The following is a 20,118-nucleotide window of genomic DNA, read 5'->3' as shown; positions in this document are numbered from 1 at the left end:
GCCCTTGAGCCTGCGTGTTGAGGCTCAGGCGGGGCTAGGCGAGTTTCTCCACGCACGCAGCTGTGCCCTGTGGGCTGGGCTCGGGGCTCCGAGAAGCGCTTGCGCAGTTCTCCCGGGCCGTTCCGCTGCTAAGTCTGAAAGTTAAGTGGAGAGAGATGAGCACCATTGGAAAGCAAGGGCCATGGAATGGCCTGGGCGGCGGGAGACCTTGATCAGAGGTGTCATTTCATAGCTGAAGAGACTGAGCATCTCCGAGAGCACAGCTTTGGAGCCAGACACAATTGGGGTAATTCCCCTCTCTGGGCCTTACTTTTATTCCTGTGTAAACTGGGCTGGAATCATATGCAAGGCTGTTGATGGAATTGGATGAAATCAAACACATAAAAGCGCTCAGCGCAGGGCCTGATACATCGTGGGTGCTCACTGTAACTCATTTAACATTGACGTAGTCCTTCCCAGTTTGCTTTCCCTTCCCTCCCACTCCGGTCGATTTAATGATATTCGCTGATTGGGTACCCACTGTGTGTTCGACCCAGGACTGGGCTTCAATAGGTTACAGTTGCCATCAAAGAGGGGAAGGGACTCCTCCAAGGTCCCTGCTGCAGCCCAAGCAGAGCCAGTGCTGAACCAGTGCCAGGCAGTACCTGGGTCTCCCGCCTCCGAAGGGGAGATAATTCCGGAAGTGGGAACCAGTCCGGGAGGGGACTTGTCTCAAGGCACGTGCTGGCCCTGACCTTGACTCACGTAAGTCGGGAGCGGGGTGGCCACCACACCCAAGGCTCCGCCATGCAGCCTGAACACCAGTTGCAGGTTAGACATGGGGTTATTGGGAGATCCCGTGACCTTGGAGGGCAGAGACTCGGAGGAGTTATGGGGGGGGGGGTTGGGTTCATGATGGATGCTGGAGGGGCCTGCTGAAATCTGGGAGGAGACATTGGTTCCTAACATGAGGTGAGGGAGTCCTTGTCTTGCTCAGAAGAATCTTATGGATGGCGGGTGTGGGGGGGAGGTAGGGAGGGCGTCTGTTGGACGAGGAGGGATTCTAGTCGGGATCATGAGATAGCACAGCTGGGTTGCGGGTTCCTGATTGCCATTAGGAGTAAGGAGCAGTCTAATGGAAGGGCGTCCAAGTCCCGATCAAAAGAACCTGGGCACTTCTCTGAGCCAGGACCGTCACGATTGTGGTCCTTTGCCAGGGGCAGCTGGGGGCAGTGGTAATGTAGGCGTCTATGTCGTGTTTAAGAGGGGGCTGTAGTCCATGAGATGAGTCGTTCCGAAAGGTCGTGACGTGGGGCAACAAGGACCCGGAGGTTTGCGTCACGGACCGGCAGAAGCAGCCCTGCAACCGTGTACCAAATTCAACTCAGAAGCGGAACAACACACGCTTTGCGCAGGCGCAGCGCAGGCCGACCCAGACGCTGCCGTTGGGGGCGGGCCTGCAGGGGTGGGGCTTGAAAGCCTCTCTCTGCGCTTGCGCCTAAGGGGCGTGGCGGTCGCACCTGCGCGAGTTGGGGGAAGGAAGGAGGGGCGAGGTGACGCAGGCGTAATAATAGAGAAGGTGCCAGAAAGATCCAAAACAAGTGGCTGCGGCCGTCGCCCAGGAGTCGTTAGACGCCGGATTCCGGTGAGGATCCAGAGAGGCCCAAGGGCGACTGGTGGCGGGTAGACGGAACCACCTGGGAGCTGGGGGGAGGGCGGTACCACCCTTACAGGGCGAGGGGGTCGGGTTCGGACAGCACCGCCTGTGTGGAGAGACGGGCTACTTAGAGTCGGTCCCACTTGTAGGGGGCAGAGGGTCACTTCGGGATGGTACCAATCGGGTGGAGCGGTGAGGCTCATCGGACAGTACCACTGGACCGAGCCGAGGGTCACATCCAGACAGTACTCCCCAGAGTCAAAGGGCAGTCGGCAGGGTGCCTCGGGGTGGGCCCGCAGTCTGGTTCAGACCGAATCACTTCGTCGGTTCCGGAGGCTGGTTCGGAACATACCACCTGGGGAGGGGCTTTCGGACTGGGCAGGACAGACTAATCGGTCCGGTGGGGTCTGGCGTCTCAACCTGTTACTAGGGGACCTCGGGCGATACCATTCCTTCCCGGGGAAGGGGGAGGCTGAGACGACTGAAGTGTGAGGATGGCCCTGCCCCGCGGGATGGGGACGGGGAGACACACTGGCGGAGAAGGGGCCAGGCGCCCGCGTCGCTGACCTCCCCCCTCCCCGTTGAGTGGGTTCTAGGCCCTGGTTCGAGCTTGTTCCGCCCCTCTCCCCCGGGTATGGCGCTGTCTGGGTCGACCCCTGCCCCGAGCTGGGAGGAGGATGAGTGCCTGGACTACTACGGGATGCTGTCGCTTCATCGTATGTTCGAGGTCGTGGGCGGGCAGCTGACCGAGTGTGAACTGGAGCTGCTGGCTTTCCTGCTGGACGAGGCTCCCGGCGCCGCTGGCGGCCTGTCCCGCGCTCGCAGCGGCCTGGAGCTGCTGCTGGAGCTGGAGCGTCGCGGGCAGTGCGACGAGAGCAACCTGCGTTTTCTAGGGCAGCTCCTGCGCGTGTTGGCCCGGCACGACTTGCTGCCGCACCTGGCGCGCAAGCGGCGCCGGCCAGGTATGGTTGAATGGAAGGGCGAGAGACTTCCGGTGGTTAAAGGGCCTTCTTCCCCATCTGGGCCCCTGTGGTGCCCTGAAATGCACAGCGCCATATCAGATAGCCTATGTCCCATCCCGCTCTCCCCTCCTCCCAGAGTATCAATGAGAAACGCAAGAGGGAGGAGGCATGGTTTTGGGAGGGGCGAGCTGGTGGAATTTGGCCACATCAACATTGATGTTTGTGACCACTTTATGGAGGGCTTATTTCATGCAAGGCACAGCGTAAACCCTTCACACGAACTATCACCTTATGTTCTCCTGGTAATCCCAGGAGGAAGTCCTATTACTGCCCCACTGTACAGGGAAAACATCAGGTGTAGAGAAGTTAAGCAACTTGTCCATATTTAAGAACTGAATCCTGTACGATGGCACAGGAGATACAGGGTGACCATCTGACAAAGTATTTGTTCCATGAGGCTTACATTTAGTGAGGGAATCCGACATTAAAACAGATAAACAATTTATTTTTACATATGGTTGTAGAAAGACTAAAAAAAAGTAATGGAATATAGAGGGTAGGGCGTTCCACTAAGTGAAGGGAGGCCCCCTTAGATTGGATAACCAGTCAAGACCTTTCTGAGGTGACATTTGAACTGAGGCTGAACTGGTGCCACTGTGCATAGATCTCAGAGGAGAAAAATTCTAGGGAGAGGGAAAAGCAAGCTTTCAAACCTTCAAGCAGGAATGAATTTGGCATCATCAGAAACCAGTGTGGCAGGAGCAGACGGGACCAAAGCAAGAGCAGAGGTAGATGAGAAGCCACATCACAGGGGCTTGCAGATAACATAGCTCGAAAGTGGGAGCTAGAATTCAAACCCAGCTGGCTTGTATCTAGAGTTTATGCCCTTAATCCTTGTGAGGGAAGGTTAGCAGTCTTGAGGAGCTGGGAAGGTTTAAGGCACAGGAACCCCACGCTGCATAGGCCTTGAGCTATTGAGGCGGTGGCTAGTTTGGGGAGGGGGATTGTGAGACTACCTTGCCCACGGTAAGCCCATGGGATTTGGATACCCAGTAGAAGCGCAGCACTAGGGAAGAACTGACAGCACTTTTGGAAAACTGTATCAGGAGGTCAGGCTCTGGAAGAGAAGATTTGGGGAGTCTGCAGAGAAGCCTGCTCACTCCTTGGGGCTTCGGGGAGAGTGGGGGGCAATTGATGGGGGGTAATATTGTAGGGATCCTGACCGTGAGTCAGTTTATGGGATAACTTGGAGCAGCTGTAGACGTGGGTTGGGTGGCCCCAGGAGGTGATGAGTCCTCTATGTCAGGAGGCATCGAGCAACCACTAGGAAGGAGGTGTTGGAGGGGGAGTGGGTATCTGGTCTCTGACCTCTGAACTCAGGTACCCCGTGGGGCAGGCATTCATCTCAGGGGATGGGAATTGGAGGCTGCGCCTGGGAGGGGCTGAAGGCTATGAATTCTTCTTTCCATTCTCTCCCCACAGTGTCTCCAGAACGCTACAACTATGGCAACTCCAGCTCTTCTTCAAAGAGGACAGAGGGCAGCTGCCATCGCCGTCGGCAGTCAAGCAGTTCTTCAGATGCTCAGCAGGGCCAGTGGGAGACAGGTGAGTCCAGCTGGGTGCGCATGAGGTGGAGTCCTTTTCTTGTTTCTGAACCCTGATGAACCTCCCCAATCCTGACCCATCAAGGGAGGGGCCCAAAGGGCCATTCTGTTTCATTTTTGCCTTGTGTGTGTTTACTGTTGCTACAAAAGCACGTGTCTGCAAGTAACATATGGAATTGTTTCTCATATGCCATTTAGATGATTTATATTTCATCTAAATGGCATCACGTTATGGGTTCATGATTCTTGACATGGCTGTCTTTGCTGGACATGTTTCTGAGGTTTATTTACGTTGAGTAACTCCAACTGGTATCTTTTAATTGGTGTGCCTATTAATTTATCTAATCTATCTCCCTCTCCCAGTTTTTAATTATTCAAATGTAATTTCAAATATGCAGAGAAGTTGAAAGATTAGTACCGTGAATATGCTCATATTTTATCCACCTAGATTCAATAACTTTAACATTTGCCACTTTTGCCTTACGTATGTGTATACATAATTCTGGTGTTTTAGTTGAACTCTTTGAAAGTAAATTTTAGGCATCAGGACACTCTACCCCTAAATCAGTAGGCCTCTCCTGAGAATAAGGGGATTCTCCTCTACCACTTCAAGACCATTATCGTACCTAAGAAAGTAAGCACTAATTCTCCGATGTCTTGATGGTCCATTTTCATATCTCCTTAAGATTGTCTCTACTTTCAGGATCCACTCATAGTTGAGTTGTTATGAATTCAGTTATTAAATCTACTTAACCTCTTGTAGAACTGAAATGCCTTCCCCATCCCATAACCATTTTCTTTTTTCCCCATGACATTGGCTTACCCTTCAAGACCAGCTGTTATGTAGAGTGTCTCAATTGTTTCCAGAAGTGTCTGATAATTTCCTGATGGTGTCATTTAAATTGTCCCTCTTGTCCCCCATTTTCCCTAAGTGGGAATTGGGTCTGGAGGCTTGATTTGACTCAGGTTCCACGTTTTTGGCAGGAATGTTCCTTGGTTGATGCTGTGTGCTTGGCATTGGAGCATATCAGGAAGCAGAAGGTCTAATTTTCCTGTTGTGAGTTTGATCACTTGGTTGAGGTGGTGCCTGCCATATTTGTCCTTTATAAAGGGACTTTTTTTCTCCCCCTTATGGTTAGTAGACAATCTATGGGATGACACTTTGGCACCTCGTGTTGCCCAACAGAATCCCCACTGGGCTTAACATCCATTGGTGATGTCTGTCTGAACCATTTATTACACTGGTGTTTGAAAAATGGTTATTTTCTAAGTCTTCTTCTACATCTGTTAGCTGGCATTCTTTCAAGAGTTTTCCTTTTCTCTCTCTTCCCCCCTTTTTTGTGTTTTGTTGTTGTTGTTGTTGAACTATGGACTCATGCATTCATGTTTATTTGCTGTGTTATAATCAATGAGTCATTCTATCTTGATGTTCAGATTGACTACCTCCTGTGTCTTTTTGACGTGTCTCCATCATTCATCATGTGCTTCCTGCTTTGTGGCACTGCAAGATGTCCTGGGCTCACTTGTATTTTCCCCTCCCTAGCCTTGGAATCAGCTGTTTCCAGAAGCCTGGTATCTTTTAGAGGCAGTGGACCAAGGTGTGCTGAGTGTGTGCATTGTAGTGAATAGAGTTAGAAACTGTGCTTTAAAAAAGTTCATATTGGTGATGAACACACAACGTGGTATACAGATACACAGATGTATTATAGAATTATGCACTTGAAACCTATGTAATTTTATTAACCAACGTCACCCCAATAAATTTACTATTTAAAAGTTCATATAAGTATTTTTAGTTCAAAATTCACATAACAAGGATTTTTTCTCTTACACTGAAAATAATTGTTCTTAATAACTTTAGAGATGTGGATTTATTTGCTTTATTTTACAACAAGAAAAAATAGCTTTAAAATTACAATGTTCATGTCACTGCTGACTATATGTACTAATGGAAACCATGTATTTGTGGTTCTTCACCTCAGAGTATATCTATTGAGAGTTTGCAGTCAGATTATTTTTCCAAGTAGCTTGAAGTAATTGTTTCGTCCTGTTCATGTTACTAATTGTATATACAATTAGATTCATTTGTATCTGTTTGTGTTTAGTTTTATGGTTTGTTTCTTCTGTCTGTGAAGTTTTTTAAATATGTGAAAACTAACCTATGTAAACAAAATGTTCTTAGAAGTATCACTTCCACTATTGTTCTCCCTAACCAAATATGTAACCAGTGTCATTCTTATTTTCATTCTCATTTTCAATTTCATTCTTAATTTATCCTTACAGTGTTTCATCTTGCAAAAATATCAAATATGTATATATTCTTGTGTCCTTTTTTTAAGTGCAGTTATTCTTTTTTATCATTATTATTATTATTATTATTATTATTATTATTATTGGAGGGCGCAGTTCACGGTGGCCCATGCAGGGATAAAACCGGCCACTCTGGTGTTATTAGCACCACACTCCAACCAACTGAGCCAACCTACCACCCCCTCTTCTCCTTTCCTATGTGAAGTATTGCAAACTGTAGACACTTTTTTTTTTAAGGAGGGCACAGCTCACAGCTGCCCATGCGGGGATCAAACCAGCAACCAACCATCTGAGCTAACTGGCCACCCCTGTAGACATTTCTTTTGCACATTGCTTTCCTTCACTAAATATCCTGGAAATTACTCTCTATTCTTTTTGCTGGACATTTACATTATTTTCAGTGTACACACTTAACTATAAACAATGCCTCAGTGGCTGTTGCCATGCTGGTCTCCTGGTGTGAGCATGCAGTGATTTATCTAGGGTCACACCTGGGAGTGGGACTGCTGTGAGGGAGTCATGCTCGTCTGCCCTTCTAGATGATGCTAGGTTATACTTATTCCTCATCTGATGAACGAGACTTCTGAGGCACAGGAAACAGAGGGCCTCACCCAGGGTCTCACTGTACAGACACCAGCCTCGATCTCTTCCCCGGGCACCGCCTTGCTCCTCTACCTATCATCCCAGTCCTCAGTAACCCCATTTGTCTCTGCTCAGGCTCCCCACCAACCAAGCGGCAGCGGCGGAGTCGGGGCCGGCCCAGTGGTGGTGCCAGACGGCGTCGGAGAGGCGGCCCAGCCACCCCCCGGCAGCAGCAGCAGGAGCCAGCCAGACCTGCCTCAGAAGGCAAAGTGACCTGTGGTAGGTGTCTGTGGTCCTTGGGGAATGCATGTACAGTGACTGGCAGGCTGCAGAGCCAGAGCACAGTTTGTTTGGGGTGCGGCACCCCTGTGGACACCTAGCGGACAAGCACTCGCTCCCATCCCTCTGTTTAGCACAGTGCGATCGTCCTCCTTTCTGTTGCCATCTTGCTTACTTACATCTTGCTCATAGCTGAAGGAGCACGTCGTGTGCCGCTTCCTCCAGGAAACCTTCCCTGGCCCCAGTTTCATTTGTTTATTCAGCCAACCTTTGCAGGGGTGTATTTATTCAACAGGCCTTTCTTCTGCAGGGGTGCAAACGGGACCCTGAGACAGGCTGTCCGATTTAACTCCGGCTTTGGCACTTAAATAGGCTGGTTGATCTTGGGCAGGTCACTAAACCCCTTTGTGCCTCAGTTTCCTCTCTGAGGCTGGTAATGGTACCTTCCAACCAGGGTTGTGGAAAGAGAAAATGAGTTAATGCTCATATACTCGGAACTGGCTGGCCCTTCCCGGACCTTTGCTACGTACCAGTTTTCTCACTGACGGCCATGTGTTTGGGGTGGGAATAGCGCTAAGGTCCCTGCTCTTGTGGAGGTGACTCTCTTTCCAGTACAGTGACAGACCAGTGAAACTGAAGCTCACTTTGAATAGTAAGTGCCATGAAGAGAGGGTGGGGACTCTGGAGGAGCCAGGCAGGCCTCAGAGCGGATGGGGGTTTGGATTTTATTCCATGAATCAAGTGCTATTAAGGCTTTTGAGTGGGGGGAGGTGAGGCGGTTTGATAGCTGTTTTTTTGTGTGTTTTTTTAAAATATATATTTTTTATTAGTTTCAGGTGCACAAGACAAAGTAATACTTAGACATTTATCATTTATATCCCTCGACAGCTGTTTTTAAAGGAACTCTGAGCTCGTCTGGAAAACAGTTAATAAATGAGTTAGGATTTGTAAAGTACTTAGAACAGCTCTGGACACATGGCCCATGCTCTGTTGGGTGCATGTTACGGCAGTTAAACAAAGTAGGAGCAGGGAAACGGGTGACGAGGTTGCCCAGCCCAGTAAGAAGGGGAGGTCCGGCCCCGAGTGGTCGTAGTGGAGGCGGTGAGCAGGGGGCTGGACTAAGGAAAAGAAGACCTGAGCGGACCTGCAGCCGGCGTGCGCTGGGCCGGCTGGGGGACTCTGCTGTGGACACTCACGCTCACACCTTGCCCGCGAGAAACTCCACCTGGCCCTGAGGGGAGGACACAGGCCTGGGGGGCACACTGTCTCACACTCCCCCCTGCCCACCTCTCTGGTACCTTGTCGTCCGAGTTGGGCTAGCCTGTGGACATAGAGGGCATCAGGTGGGGAGATGCTCAGGCCGCGGGGGGGAGGATTGGAATTGCAGGTGGGAAGGTCCAAAGTTGCAGCCGCTCTACATTGCCCAGAATACCTTGCGGCTCCCTCCTGCCATTGGCAGAGCCTCCTCCAGCCCACAGAGCACCAATGCCTGCTGCCTCCCAGGTGAGGCCCTCCAGACTGGGTGCCACATCCACTCCATAGATGAGGCTGCAGATACCTGTGCCGGGTGAGTCCGGAAGCACAGACCAAGAGAGCCGGCTTGTGATCTCAGACAGCCCCCGGCTTCAAGGGATGCCTGGTCGTGACTCTACCCCGACTCAGGGGTAATTACCAGAGCCACCAGGCTGGCTGTGCGGCCCAAGGAGTCACTGCCTCCCTAGGGAGCACGCCAAGCTGAGGCTGGGGAGGGTTTTGGCAGTAGAAGCATCAGGTCTTTTCCTTGAGGGCAGGATGGTTCTTCATGGGGTGTGGCTGGCTCTTGTGGGGGGGATGGGTAAGCAGGTCTGACTGCTGACTCAGAGGCAGGGTGGGGCTGGAGTGAGGCTTCTCCAGTAGGGCCCTGGTTTTCCCCTCTGAAAGTGGAGCTAGCTTACCTTTAACGAAACCCAGTCCCTGGGGTAGAAGGAGGCCTTTCCAGACTTGAGTGAAGAAGGATCCTGTCATTCTTGTCCCCTCCTTACCTGTGATAGCTGTGGTTGATTGACCCTCAGTCGGCTGCCCTCCAGTGAGGGGTAGAACCAGACTCCACAGGGCCCAAGAGTGTAAGGAAGAGGGGCATGACGGGTCGGGTGGGGGTCCTGGTCTTGGACACAGGACCTTTGAGTTTCTAAGTCCCTCTCAGGGCCATCCATTGGACACTGCTGGGTGTGGTACCACCTGACCTCGAAGTCTCAAGATAGCATTGAGGTATAGGGGTGATGGTCCCCATTGTAGATGGCAGGGGTGGGGCTGGGCTGAAACTCAGGGTTTGTTCATTTGCTAATTCCACATATATTTATAAAACGCTTACTATATGCTAGGCACCGCAGGGATGGGAGGCTCTTGCTCTCACGGAGCTTGAGTTCTGGTGGGAGGAGAAAACCAGGAGACAGAGATGTCAGATGTCAGTCGAGAAGAGAAACAAAGCAGAGCAAAGGGGTAGACAGTGATGGAGGATGCAGTTTTAGATGTGTTTTCTAGATTGAGTAGTCTAGAAGGCCTCTTAGAAGAGCATGTGGATGGCTGGGGAAGAAAACTGAGATAGAGGGGACAGCAGGAGCCAAGGATGGAGTGGCTGGGGTGTGCCACGGTGGTGAAGAGGTGGTGGGAGCCGGCAGGGCTGAATCGGAGGGAGCAAGAGGAGGCTGCCAGGAGGTAAAGGCAAGAGAGGTGACCAGGAGCCTGTCCTATGGAGCCTGTGAACCATGGATCTGGGCTTCACATTGTTTAAAATGTTGGAAAGCAGTTGCAGACTTTGAATACCAGGCTGCGCTTCGCTTTTCCCCCAACACTTTCTGTGTGGAAGGTACAGAAGCAAACAGACTAGCGTCACGAACCCTGGCTCTCCATCACCCAGCTTCAACAGTTGTCGCTTGTGGCTGATGCTCTTTCATCAGCCATTTTATTTGGGAATCAGTTCCAAGTGTCCTGTGATTTCATGTGTAGGTTTTTCACTGTGCACTTCTAAAAGATAAGAATGCTCTAAAAAAATTAACAATTTTGTATTATCAAATGTGTAATGAATGCTCAAATTTCCAATCGTCTCATAAGTATTGGCTCTTCTAAGTCTCTCCTGATCTATCAGACTCCCCTGCCGTCTGTTTTCTCTCTCCCCCATTCCCTCACACTGTATTTGTTAAAAGTGGCCCCATAGCCTTTCCCAAAGACTGGGTTTTGCCAGTTACGTCCTATGGTAGGGTTGATTGAATGTGTTCCCCGGTGGTCTGTATTTCCGGAAAATTGGTAGTTGGGACGGAGAGGCTTGATCAGCTTCTGGTTTCATGTTGTTTTTTTCAAGCTCACTTCCTAGGTGGTATTGTGCCCTTACCTTTCTCTGACGTTGGTGGCAGCTTCTTATTGCCTTGACCATTAGTTCAGTAGAGGTTGAAGAACTTTACATTTGACGCCATGACTCTGGCTGTGTCTGGGGAAGAGACTGGAGGAAGGGAAGGGTCTTCCCGTTGTCCAGAGGATGGTGATGCTGTCCCTGCACTGGCGGCGAAGGGCAGGGGTCTTTCTGCCATTGTAGCACCCTGGCTGCCTCTCTTCACCACACACCATGGGAGCTCAGGTCCTCTGTCTCCAGCGGCCCTACTAGAAACTCGCAGAGGGAAGAACCTGAGTGAGATTATCTCTGGCCCCTAACCGTACCCAGCACAGGGCCTGGCACACAAGGCTGTTTATCTGCTCACGTGGTCCGGGGCCTGCCCCTCATACTTTCCCTGGTCCCCCACTAGGAGGTCCCTCCCATTTTCCTTGGTTTCTCATTCTGTCCAAGAAGAGAGACTGATGATGTGTGGGTTTGGGGGACAGGAGGGTGCTGGGGCCCACCTGAGTGCAGGAGGCAGGAGCAGCTCCCCGTTCTAGGAAGACATAGCCCCATCCTCTGCTCTGGGGCCAGGGAAAGTTTTCCTATAGCTGCCCAAGTGGAGAGGAACTGTTGACAAACGCTTGGTATTTCTGGCCACAGGAAACAACTCAGCAAGCCTCCAGCCCAGGTTGCATGAATGCTCGGTACCTTTCTTGCCTCACCCCTCACTATCATACCTGGGCCAGTCCATCCACTTTTCTCCATGTCTGCTGCTTCCATCCTGGGCCAGCCAAGTGTGGCCTTCTGGGACTGCTGCTCTGGTCCTGTTCCCAACCACCCACCTGTACTTGGAGGGCTCATTATGTGCCAGGCCCTGGCCTCAGCTCTTAACCTGCATCCAGTCATGTAATCCTCACAGTGGGCCCGTGGGAGCAGGTGCTGGGGTTAGGGTGTGTCACGGAGGGGGCCACTGAAGTGCGGAGAGATGCGGTCACCTCAGGAGGTCACAGACTTCCTGCCCTGGGCTTGCCAGGATGTGGTTGGCCCCGCCCCCCCAATTGTCCCCGTGTGTCCTCCTCCTCCACGGTGACCCAGCCAGACAGGCCCTCAGCCTGTGAATGCTCCAGGTTCATTTTCGGCCTCTGGACTTGAATGTGACATTCTCTGTCCTGAGGATGCTGCTCGTCCCTTCTCTCCTGCTTTCCTGTCTCCATCTACTTGTCCTCCTTCACATTTCACTTCCAATGTCATTTCCTGGAGAGGTCCTCTCTGATCGTTTCAATCTAAATTAGACCTTGTTCTCTATAATTTTCTGTCCTTGCCCTCAGGATGTCTTTTAATTATAGATTTCTGTGTATGATTGTGAGAGGCAGCAAGCAGGATGGGGTAGTTAAGAGTTCAGGCTCTGGAGCCAGGCACCTCGGTTGGAATTCCAGCTCTGCCCCTTCCTGCCTTTGTGGCCTTGGGCAGGTGGACTCATCCCCTGTGCCTCATTTTCCCCATCTGCAAAAAGGGGATAATAGCACTGCGTCATAAGGTTGCAGGGATGATCAAAGGATCAGTAGGTGTGAAGTGTGTGCCAGCCTGCGATAAGTACTATAGAGGTGTCACCTATTGTTACTGAATTATTTTGGTAGGAGTCAAGGAGAGATTGCTCTAAGTGCTGTGATTTAGGGCCGGAGAAGGAGCGGTTCAGAAATGTAGCTTCTCCTTTGCCCCTCCTCTCGCTGTGTGCTGTCCTCTTGTGTTTTAGACCAAGGTTGGACTGTGGTCTGGTGAAGGATTTCCTCCTCTATAAATAGGAATAACGAGGTGCTGTGAGGATTCTGGGGCCTGAGGTAGGGGAGGGACTTGGGTGGGTCAGGCACACAGGAAGTACTCTTTCCAGTTCCACTTGTGGCAGGGTGCTCGTGTCACCCCCATGTTCCCGGAACTCAGTAAATAGCTTTTGAATGAAAGAATGAACAAGACACACACAACCCCACCCTGGTTCTGTCTGTCTTCTGTCTCCCGTGTTGTCGGGGGGGCTCGGGAGGCTCTTTATGCCACAGGTGTAGCAGCCTGTGCTGAGGAGAAAGGCGATCTTGGAGAGGGTTCGCCTGGGTGGGACACGGTGGGTGATGGGGAGTCTTCTGGGCAGAGGCGTTGGGTCGGCCATTTTGTGAGTGAGTAAGGCAGGTGCTGGGAGCGCTTCCCTGGTGACTGGAGGACAGCATATGGGAGGACGTAGCTGGGATTGAAAGAGGAGATGAGGGAGGAGGTTGGCTCAGAGGGCAGGGCCTGGGCAGGGGCTGTGCGATTAGAGGTGGGTGTTGAAATCACAGTTCCTGTTTCTGAGTGCTTTCTGTGATGTAGGCCCTAGGTCAAGCATTTCCCAAGTTGCCTCATTTAATCCTCATGATCCCACGGTGTAGTGGGGACCTCTTGTTTGTTTGTGTTTTTCAGATGGGGAAACTGAGGCTCAGAGAGGTGAGGTCACATGCCCAAGGCCCCACAGCTAGAGTGTGGCAGAGCCGGGACTCGCCTCAAGGTCTGTCGGACTCCGCCACTTGGCTGTGCCTCTGTCACTGAGCAGCCCCATATGACCTTGGACAGGTGCTGCTCCTCCCAGTCCCCTGCCCCCTGGCCCACGTCAACTGAGGGCATGGTCACTCATAGGAGTCAAGGATATGGGACCAGCGGTCTTACCTGGTCCTTAGAATGAAGGGAGCCGGCCTGAGTGCCGTGGGAAGTCCTGAGGGCCAAGGCCGGGCAGGTTTCCCTGGGCCTTGAGCAGAGAGGGTGAGGTTCACCTCAAGGCAGAAAGAGGAAGGGTTTGGGGTTTGGGGTGGGAGGAGGAAGTGGGAGATGCTGAGAACTCATCTGAGGGAACAGGAACCTGCTTTCTACTTTGTGCTCTGCTGCTGACACGGTCTGTGAAAGGTGAAGGGAGTCTGGGGTATGACACTTCCCCTCCCAGAGCTTCAGTTTCTTCATCTGTCAAATGGGTTGAATGTGGCCTCTGCCCCACAGGGCTGATCCTGCTGAATCCCCAGAGTAAAGTATTTGGCACATCCGAGCTGTTGGTGGCTGCCATTCTTGGAGCACCTGTTGGGCACCGTGTGTGCACAGTGCCAGCTAGTTCTTTTCTATTCTTCGCTCTTTTTAATCCTCTTAACCCTTCACAGCAGGAATTGTCCCCGGGTTTAGGCAGGAACCTGGGCTCGGAGGTTGTGACTTGTCCCAGGTAACAGAGCCAGTGCCTGAAGCTCCTAGATTGGAATCGGCTCCATTGACCCAAAGCTGCTCTCTCGGGCCTGGGAGGTTCCGTGACCTCTGTCGAGTGCTGTCCCACTGCCTGGCCATGCGACCTTGGGCTAGTCACTGCACTTCTCTTTGCTTCCATTTCCTCCTCTGTACGTTGGGAGTGATAAGAGGGCCTGCCTCACAGGGTAGTTTGTAGATTCAGTGAGTTCATAGGAGTCCAGCACTTGGAGTGGTACCTGGCAGACAGCGCTCTGTGGTGTGTGGTGTAGACTGCTGTTGTTATTTCCAGCTTAGAGCTGATCCTCAGGACAGCCTGTGCCATGTGTGGAGAGGAGGTTTTCTGTTAGTAGTCCCTCTTCATAGGTGTGAATTCAGTAATCCCAAAGAGAGATGATATTCCCAAGGTCACATTTACAAGGATAGTCTTAGAAGTCTTGTGTCCTATCCCCTGTGCATAGATGCCACCTCATTTGGGCTGATGAGGGTGGTAAGTGACAGAAACTCAAGTCAGGCTGGCTTAAGCAGAAAGGAAATTGTAGCTGGAACTCATGTGATGAGCTAGAAGTCTTTCCTTCTCTATCACTGGTGTAGGCTTCATTTCCTTCCCTCCTGGTGGCGTATGGCCCGCAGCAGTTCCAGGCTTACAGCTCCATCTTAGCTTCTGTGGAAAGACAGTACCTGGTTCCAGTAGAGCTACCCCAGCTCCAGCCTCAAGTCCCCTGTGCTTGGTGTTTGCTGGGTGGGTAGGGGCCTGGGGAGATGGTTGGCCCCCCATGAATCTCACTATTTTAGAGTGGGAGAGGGGTGAGGCTGGTTTCCTAAAGGCAAGTCCATTCATTCATGCATTGGTTCTTCCACAAATAGGAGTATATATTGAGCACCTACTGTGTGCCACAGGGCTATACAAGTGAATGAAACAGACAAAAATTCCGTTCTTCAGGGAGCTCACATTGTGGGGAGACAGGTGATAAGCATGACAGTAAGGTGAGAAGGTGATAAGTGCGCTGGGAAAAGTAGAGCAGGGTATGGGAACTGGGAATGCTGGGGGCCAGGGGGGTAGGGGGAAAGTTTTAAATAGGGTGGTCGGTGTAGGCCTCATTGGGAAGGTGGCATTTGAGCAAAGACCTGAAGGAAGTGAGGGAGCAAGTCCTGTGGACAAAACATCCCCAGCTGAAAGAGAGGCAGGGCCAGGCAGAACCTGCCTGGTGGTGGGGGGAGAAGCAAGGAGAGGATGAGGCTGGAGTGGGGCACGTGAGCGAATGAGGAGGAGGGTGCCAGGTCAAGAGATAACAGAGGCCAGACCACAGGAGGGAAGCCATGTGAGGGTGTTACCCATAGTTGGGTGTGGTTACCAGAAGGGGGAAGGATGTGGGGGCAGCTGCAGGGCAACCCACTGGGCAGTCGGAGCTGCCTGCAGAGGCGGCTTGAGGGAAGGAGGGAGAGAGTGGCGGTTCCCCTGGTCCCCCTGTGCTATGTGTTTGTGTCTACCCCTCACTGACCAGTCCCTTCTTCCTCACAGACATTCGGCTCAGGGTGCGAGCAGAGTACTGTGAACATGGGCCGGCCTTGGAGCAAGGAGTGGCGTCCCGGCGGCCCCAGGCGCTGGCGCGGCAGCTGGACGTGTTCGGGCAGGCCACTGCAGTGCTCCGCTCCCGAGACTTGGGCTCCGTGGTGTGCGACATCAAGTTCTCGGAGCTCTCCTATCTGGACGCCTTCTGGGGTGACTACCTGAGTGGTGCCCTGCTGCAGGCCCTGCGGGGTGTGTTCCTGACTGAGGCCCTGCGCGAGGCTGTGGGCCGGGAGGCTGTTCGCCTGCTGGTCAGTGTGGACGAGGCTGACTACGAGGCTGGCCGGCGCCGCCTGTTGCTGATGGAGGAGGAGGGGGGACAGCGCCCCACTGAGGCCTCCTGATCCTGGATCTGGCAGGACTGACCCCACCTCCTAGGCTCCGGGCCACCTTCTCCCCTGGAGGACGAAGATCATCTCTGCCACTAGGGGACCATCACTCCGGCAGCTCTGAGGACTGCGACAGACCGATAGATGGCCAGGCCCCCTGATAGCCTGGCGTCTTGACAGCTCTTCCGACAGGATGTGGGCTCTGAGGCCTAAACCACTTCCAGCTGAGTTTCCTTCCCAAGCTCCCTCAATCCCCACCCCCAGGTGTGTTCTTTCAGTTTCAGGAGGCCAGGGGCTGAGGCATGCAGATCCCAAAGGGAAGGAGACACAGCCACACACTCACCAAAGGCCTCCTGCACGTCACGTCCCTGACCCTGGGCTGTGGGCATGCACTGCCCCCAGGCAAATCTCCCCTGGACTGCTGTGCTGGCATCCTCCACACACTTCTTTGGCCTAAGGGCTTCTCTCAGGATCTATGATTTACCCCCCCACCTCCACCCTGGGCTTCAGCCACACTGGGCACTGGGGCTAGGGCACACACGGGGCCTGCGCACCTTGCCCACACATCTCTACAGCCAGCCAGGGCTCTGTCCACCTTCCACAAATAGCCCTGGCCCTCTACCTTCTTCTGCTCCCCAGAGCTGGACATGGACTTGCACGAGGACCTGCGCCCAGAGTGTCACGTGTGTGGCAGCAGCAGCAGACCCAGTGTGTTAATTGCCCATGGGGCCAGGACCAGAAGCCAGCTGCCTTCTCAGAAAGAGAATGCAAAGGCTTGGGGGCTGATGGGAAAGGCCTTTTACAAATGGCGCCAATAAAACTGCCCTGGAAGGGGCATAGGTGGGCATCAAGGTTCCCTAGGACTCTTTTTTAAATGGGCTGGAGGAAGGAGCTGCTGAGAGCCTGGGCCTGGTACCAATCCTGGAGTTTGTGGCCCAGTATAGTATCAGGCTGGAGGGTGGGCAGGATGCTAAATCATCTGCCAGCTGTTACCACAGGCTTGCCCGCCTCTCTCGGCCTTAGTTTCCTCATCTGTCAGAGGAAATAACTGCCTTGGAGTCATAAACACTCCCAGCCTGTTCACGCGTGCTGTGCTCCTTGGGAGTGCTTGTCTTTTTAACTAGTTCAGTGAGGTGGGTCAGTGGTCTGCAAGGCTGACAGAGCCCAGAGGTTTGGAAACCAAACAAATCAGCAACCAGGCTTCTCTGCCTAGAATCCCTCTCCAGGTGGCTCCCTTCCCCTCACACCTTCTGGACAGTCACCTTCTCAAATCTGGATCTCCTAACCCTTTCTGAGGCCAAACACTTCTCCCTACTGCCCGGTAGCTTCAGGAGGTTGTGGTTCCTGCTCTTTCCCCACCCCTTGTTTATGAGTTTAGGAACTCAGGTTCTTACACAATATCCGGGGTTTTTCTTCCTGAGGGGGAAGGGAGTCCCAACTGTTGGCCTTTCCTGGGGGAAGGGATGCACCACCTGCCCACTTCTAGGAACCTGTCCTGGACCCTTGACCTGTGTTGTACAGAGATAAAGGGGCATATCTGGGAGGTGAGTCCTGTCCAGGAGTCAAGACCTGGCCCAGCTAGTTGCTGTGTAACCCTAGACTGTCCCTGTACCCTCTTTGGGAGGGGGCTAAGGTCTACTTGGCACCTACTCACGATCTGTTTAATACTTAGCCTCTTGTGTAAAGTAGGGATTTTATTCCCATTTTGGCAAGACATGGGCTCAGAGAGGGGAAGCGACTTGCCTGAGGGATGACGAAGCAGCACTGAGATGGAGAGCAGCTCTCCTTTAGGGGACCAAGATAGGTTGGGGAGGGAGACGGGGAGCTTCTGCGCCCTTTCTCCTTCCATTGAGTAGGCTTGAGCCAGAGTAGGCTTTCTTTTCATGACCTACTGAGGTTTGGGGCCCTCCTTTACTTGTGGCTTACTGTGCTTAAGGGTGGGAGCTGCAGCTTGTCCTGGCCTCCGCTGGGCTAAATTCCAGGATCCGCCATGGTGCCTGTCTCTTCTCCCCTACTGAGCGATTGGCCCCGTAAGCCTCCTTACTGGACAAGACTCAGGCGGTCAAGACTTGGGTTCCTGCTACAGGCCCCAGGGCCAGCCTCAGCCCCGCCCATTCCTCAGGCCACTCCCACAGCCCCGCCCCCTGCGGCACCCCGCCCCTTTCTTTAGGTTCCTTCCGCTTTACCATTTTCAGCGCGGGGACCCACCTCGTACTCTGGCACGTGCGTGCGGAAGTAAGAGCCTAACCTCGAGGCCCCAGGAGTGCGCGGTGGCGGGAACCGTGAGGCAAAGCATCGCGCCCCCGGAGCGCCGCTGAGCGCATGCGCTGTGGAGCCTGCCTGGGCTTTCGGAAGCCTGCGCCTAGAGCGGGGGCTGACCAGCAGACCCCTGAGGCCCAGGAGTGGGTCAGACCCAGGCCTTGAGGACAGCCCAGCGACACCTAAGAGCTTCAGGAGTTGAGAAAGATGCTGTGGGGTAAGACCTGGATAGGCTGCGGCCAAGGGAAATAGGGGCCTGTCGGAGCTCGGGGACGGCGGCCATGCTTTCACAGAGGAGAGGAGCCTGCAGCTGGTTCTTGAAGGATGAGTAAGAGTTCAAGAGAATGACAGGGGGGGCATTCCGGGCAGAGAACAGCCCTCATGAAAACCTTGGGGAACTGAAGGGGGTGTAGAGAGACAGAGGGACAGAGTCAAAGTGGGGGTGTAGTCAGCCACCCCTTCAGTCAGCAGGCATCTGCAGGTCCAGTGTGCCTGGCACATGGCAGCCAGGTTCCCCGGAGGCGTCCCGAGGGCCAGGGCTTGGGCTGGCTTCTGCTGGGACCCTTTAGAGGACTCTAGCCTGGACGCTGGCTCTTGTTCTGGTGGATGAACCAGACTGGGACACCATGGGTCACAGCCCAGAGTGGTCAGTGACTGAACAAGCAGCAGAGGCTGGAAGAGCCCTAGGGACACTGGATGGAGGGACCCAGGAAGGTTTCAGGGATTGGGAAGCGCCCCATTCATTCTATTAGAAATTAACACTACCACCATTATCACCACCAAGATACATTTTAATTGTGAAATATTCAGAAAAGTGCATGAAACAAACGTACAGTTAATAAGTTATTGTAAAACACCTGTGCCTCCCACATTAAGGAATAAATTACCAGAAGCCCCCAGCCTGCCACCTTTCTGTCATGTGCTCCCTCCTGATCACAACCCCCCTCTTTCCCTAGGTGGGAACACTATCCTGGCTTTGACAGTAATAATTCCTTGCTTTTTCTAACTTCCTAGTTTTACGTCAGTCAGTGATACAGTTAATTTTATATCTTTTTGCACTTGACATAAATGTAATCACAATATGTTTTCTGTTGTGTCTGGTTTCTTCTGTTCAACATTGGATGTGTGACGTTCTTCTATGTGTTTATTTGTAATTGACTCATTCTTTGAACATCCCACAAATAGTCCATGCATTGCACTCTTGATGGACTTTTGGGTTGTTTCCAGTTTGGGGCTGTCATTGAATAATGCCTTTGTGAACATTCTTGTGCATGTTTCGTGGTGATCAAACGCTTACATTTCTGCTGGGATATACCTAGAAGTGGAATTCCTGGATATGAGCACAAGTATGTTCAGGTTTGGTACATACTGCCTTTGTTAGTTTCCTAGGGGTACTGTAACAAAGTACCACAACTTGGTGGCTTGACACAACAGAAATGTGTCTTCTCATAGTCCTGGAGGCCAGAAGTCTAAAATCAGTTTCATTGGGCCAAAATTAAGGTGTCGAACCCATACTCCCTTTGGAGGCTCTCAGAAAGAATTTGTTTCTTGCCTCTTCCTACTTCTGGTGGCTGCCAGCTTCCCTAGGTTTGTGACCACATCACTCCAATCGCTGTTTCTGTGGTCACATTTCCTCCTCTTCCTTCCGTGACTAATCTCCCTTTTCCTCCCTCTTATGAGGATACATGTGACTGCATTTAGGGCTCTCCCAAACAATGCAGGATAATCTCATCTCAAAATGTTTACTTTAATAAAATCTGCAAAGTTTTTTCTTTTGCCACATATGATAACATTCACAGATTCCAGGGATTAAGCCATGGACATCTTTTGGGGGACATTTTTTTCAGTCTACCACACTGAAAACTGTTTCTCTCAAGTGTTTATACCAATTTACTCTCCCACCAGTAGTGAATGAGTTGTCTTTGCTTCACATTCTTGCCAATACCTGGTATTACCAGACAATTTAATTTTGCCAGTCTGACAGACGTGTGATAG

At 52.2% G+C, this 20,118-nt stretch overlaps 1 protein-coding gene across 4 annotated transcripts; it reads left to right on the top strand.

The window, feature by feature from the left end:
- The first annotated feature begins 30 nt into the window (after nucleotides 1-30).
- Nucleotides 31-19,205, top strand: DEDD2 (death effector domain containing 2). 4 transcript variants are annotated; one of them, XM_081032968.1, is made up of 6 exons: nucleotides 31-286; nucleotides 537-744; nucleotides 2,233-2,598; nucleotides 4,081-4,203; nucleotides 7,230-7,373; nucleotides 15,488-19,205. In XM_081032968.1, the coding sequence occupies exons 3-6, from the start codon at nucleotides 2,271-2,273 to the stop codon at nucleotides 15,877-15,879; spliced, it is 987 nt and encodes a 328-aa protein (XP_080889094.1). In that variant the 5' UTR covers nucleotides 31-286; nucleotides 537-744; nucleotides 2,233-2,270; the 3' UTR covers nucleotides 15,880-19,205. The 4 variants fall into 4 exon arrangements, with proteins under 4 accessions (XP_080889094.1, XP_080889095.1, XP_080889096.1 ...); XM_081032969.1 differs by lacking the exon at nucleotides 31-286 and having other exon boundaries at nucleotides 743-810; XM_081032970.1 differs by lacking the exons at nucleotides 31-286; nucleotides 537-744 and adding an exon at nucleotides 1,335-1,624 and having other exon boundaries at nucleotides 2,223-2,598.
- Nucleotides 19,206-20,118: the final 913 nt, after the last annotated feature.

The sequence above is a fragment of the Rhinolophus hipposideros genome (genome assembly GCF_964194185.1).
Source record: "Rhinolophus hipposideros genome assembly, chromosome: 21".
Classification (NCBI taxonomy): domain Eukaryota; kingdom Metazoa; phylum Chordata; class Mammalia; order Chiroptera; family Rhinolophidae; genus Rhinolophus; species Rhinolophus hipposideros.
This window is presented reverse-complemented; position numbering and strand designations above follow the sequence as displayed.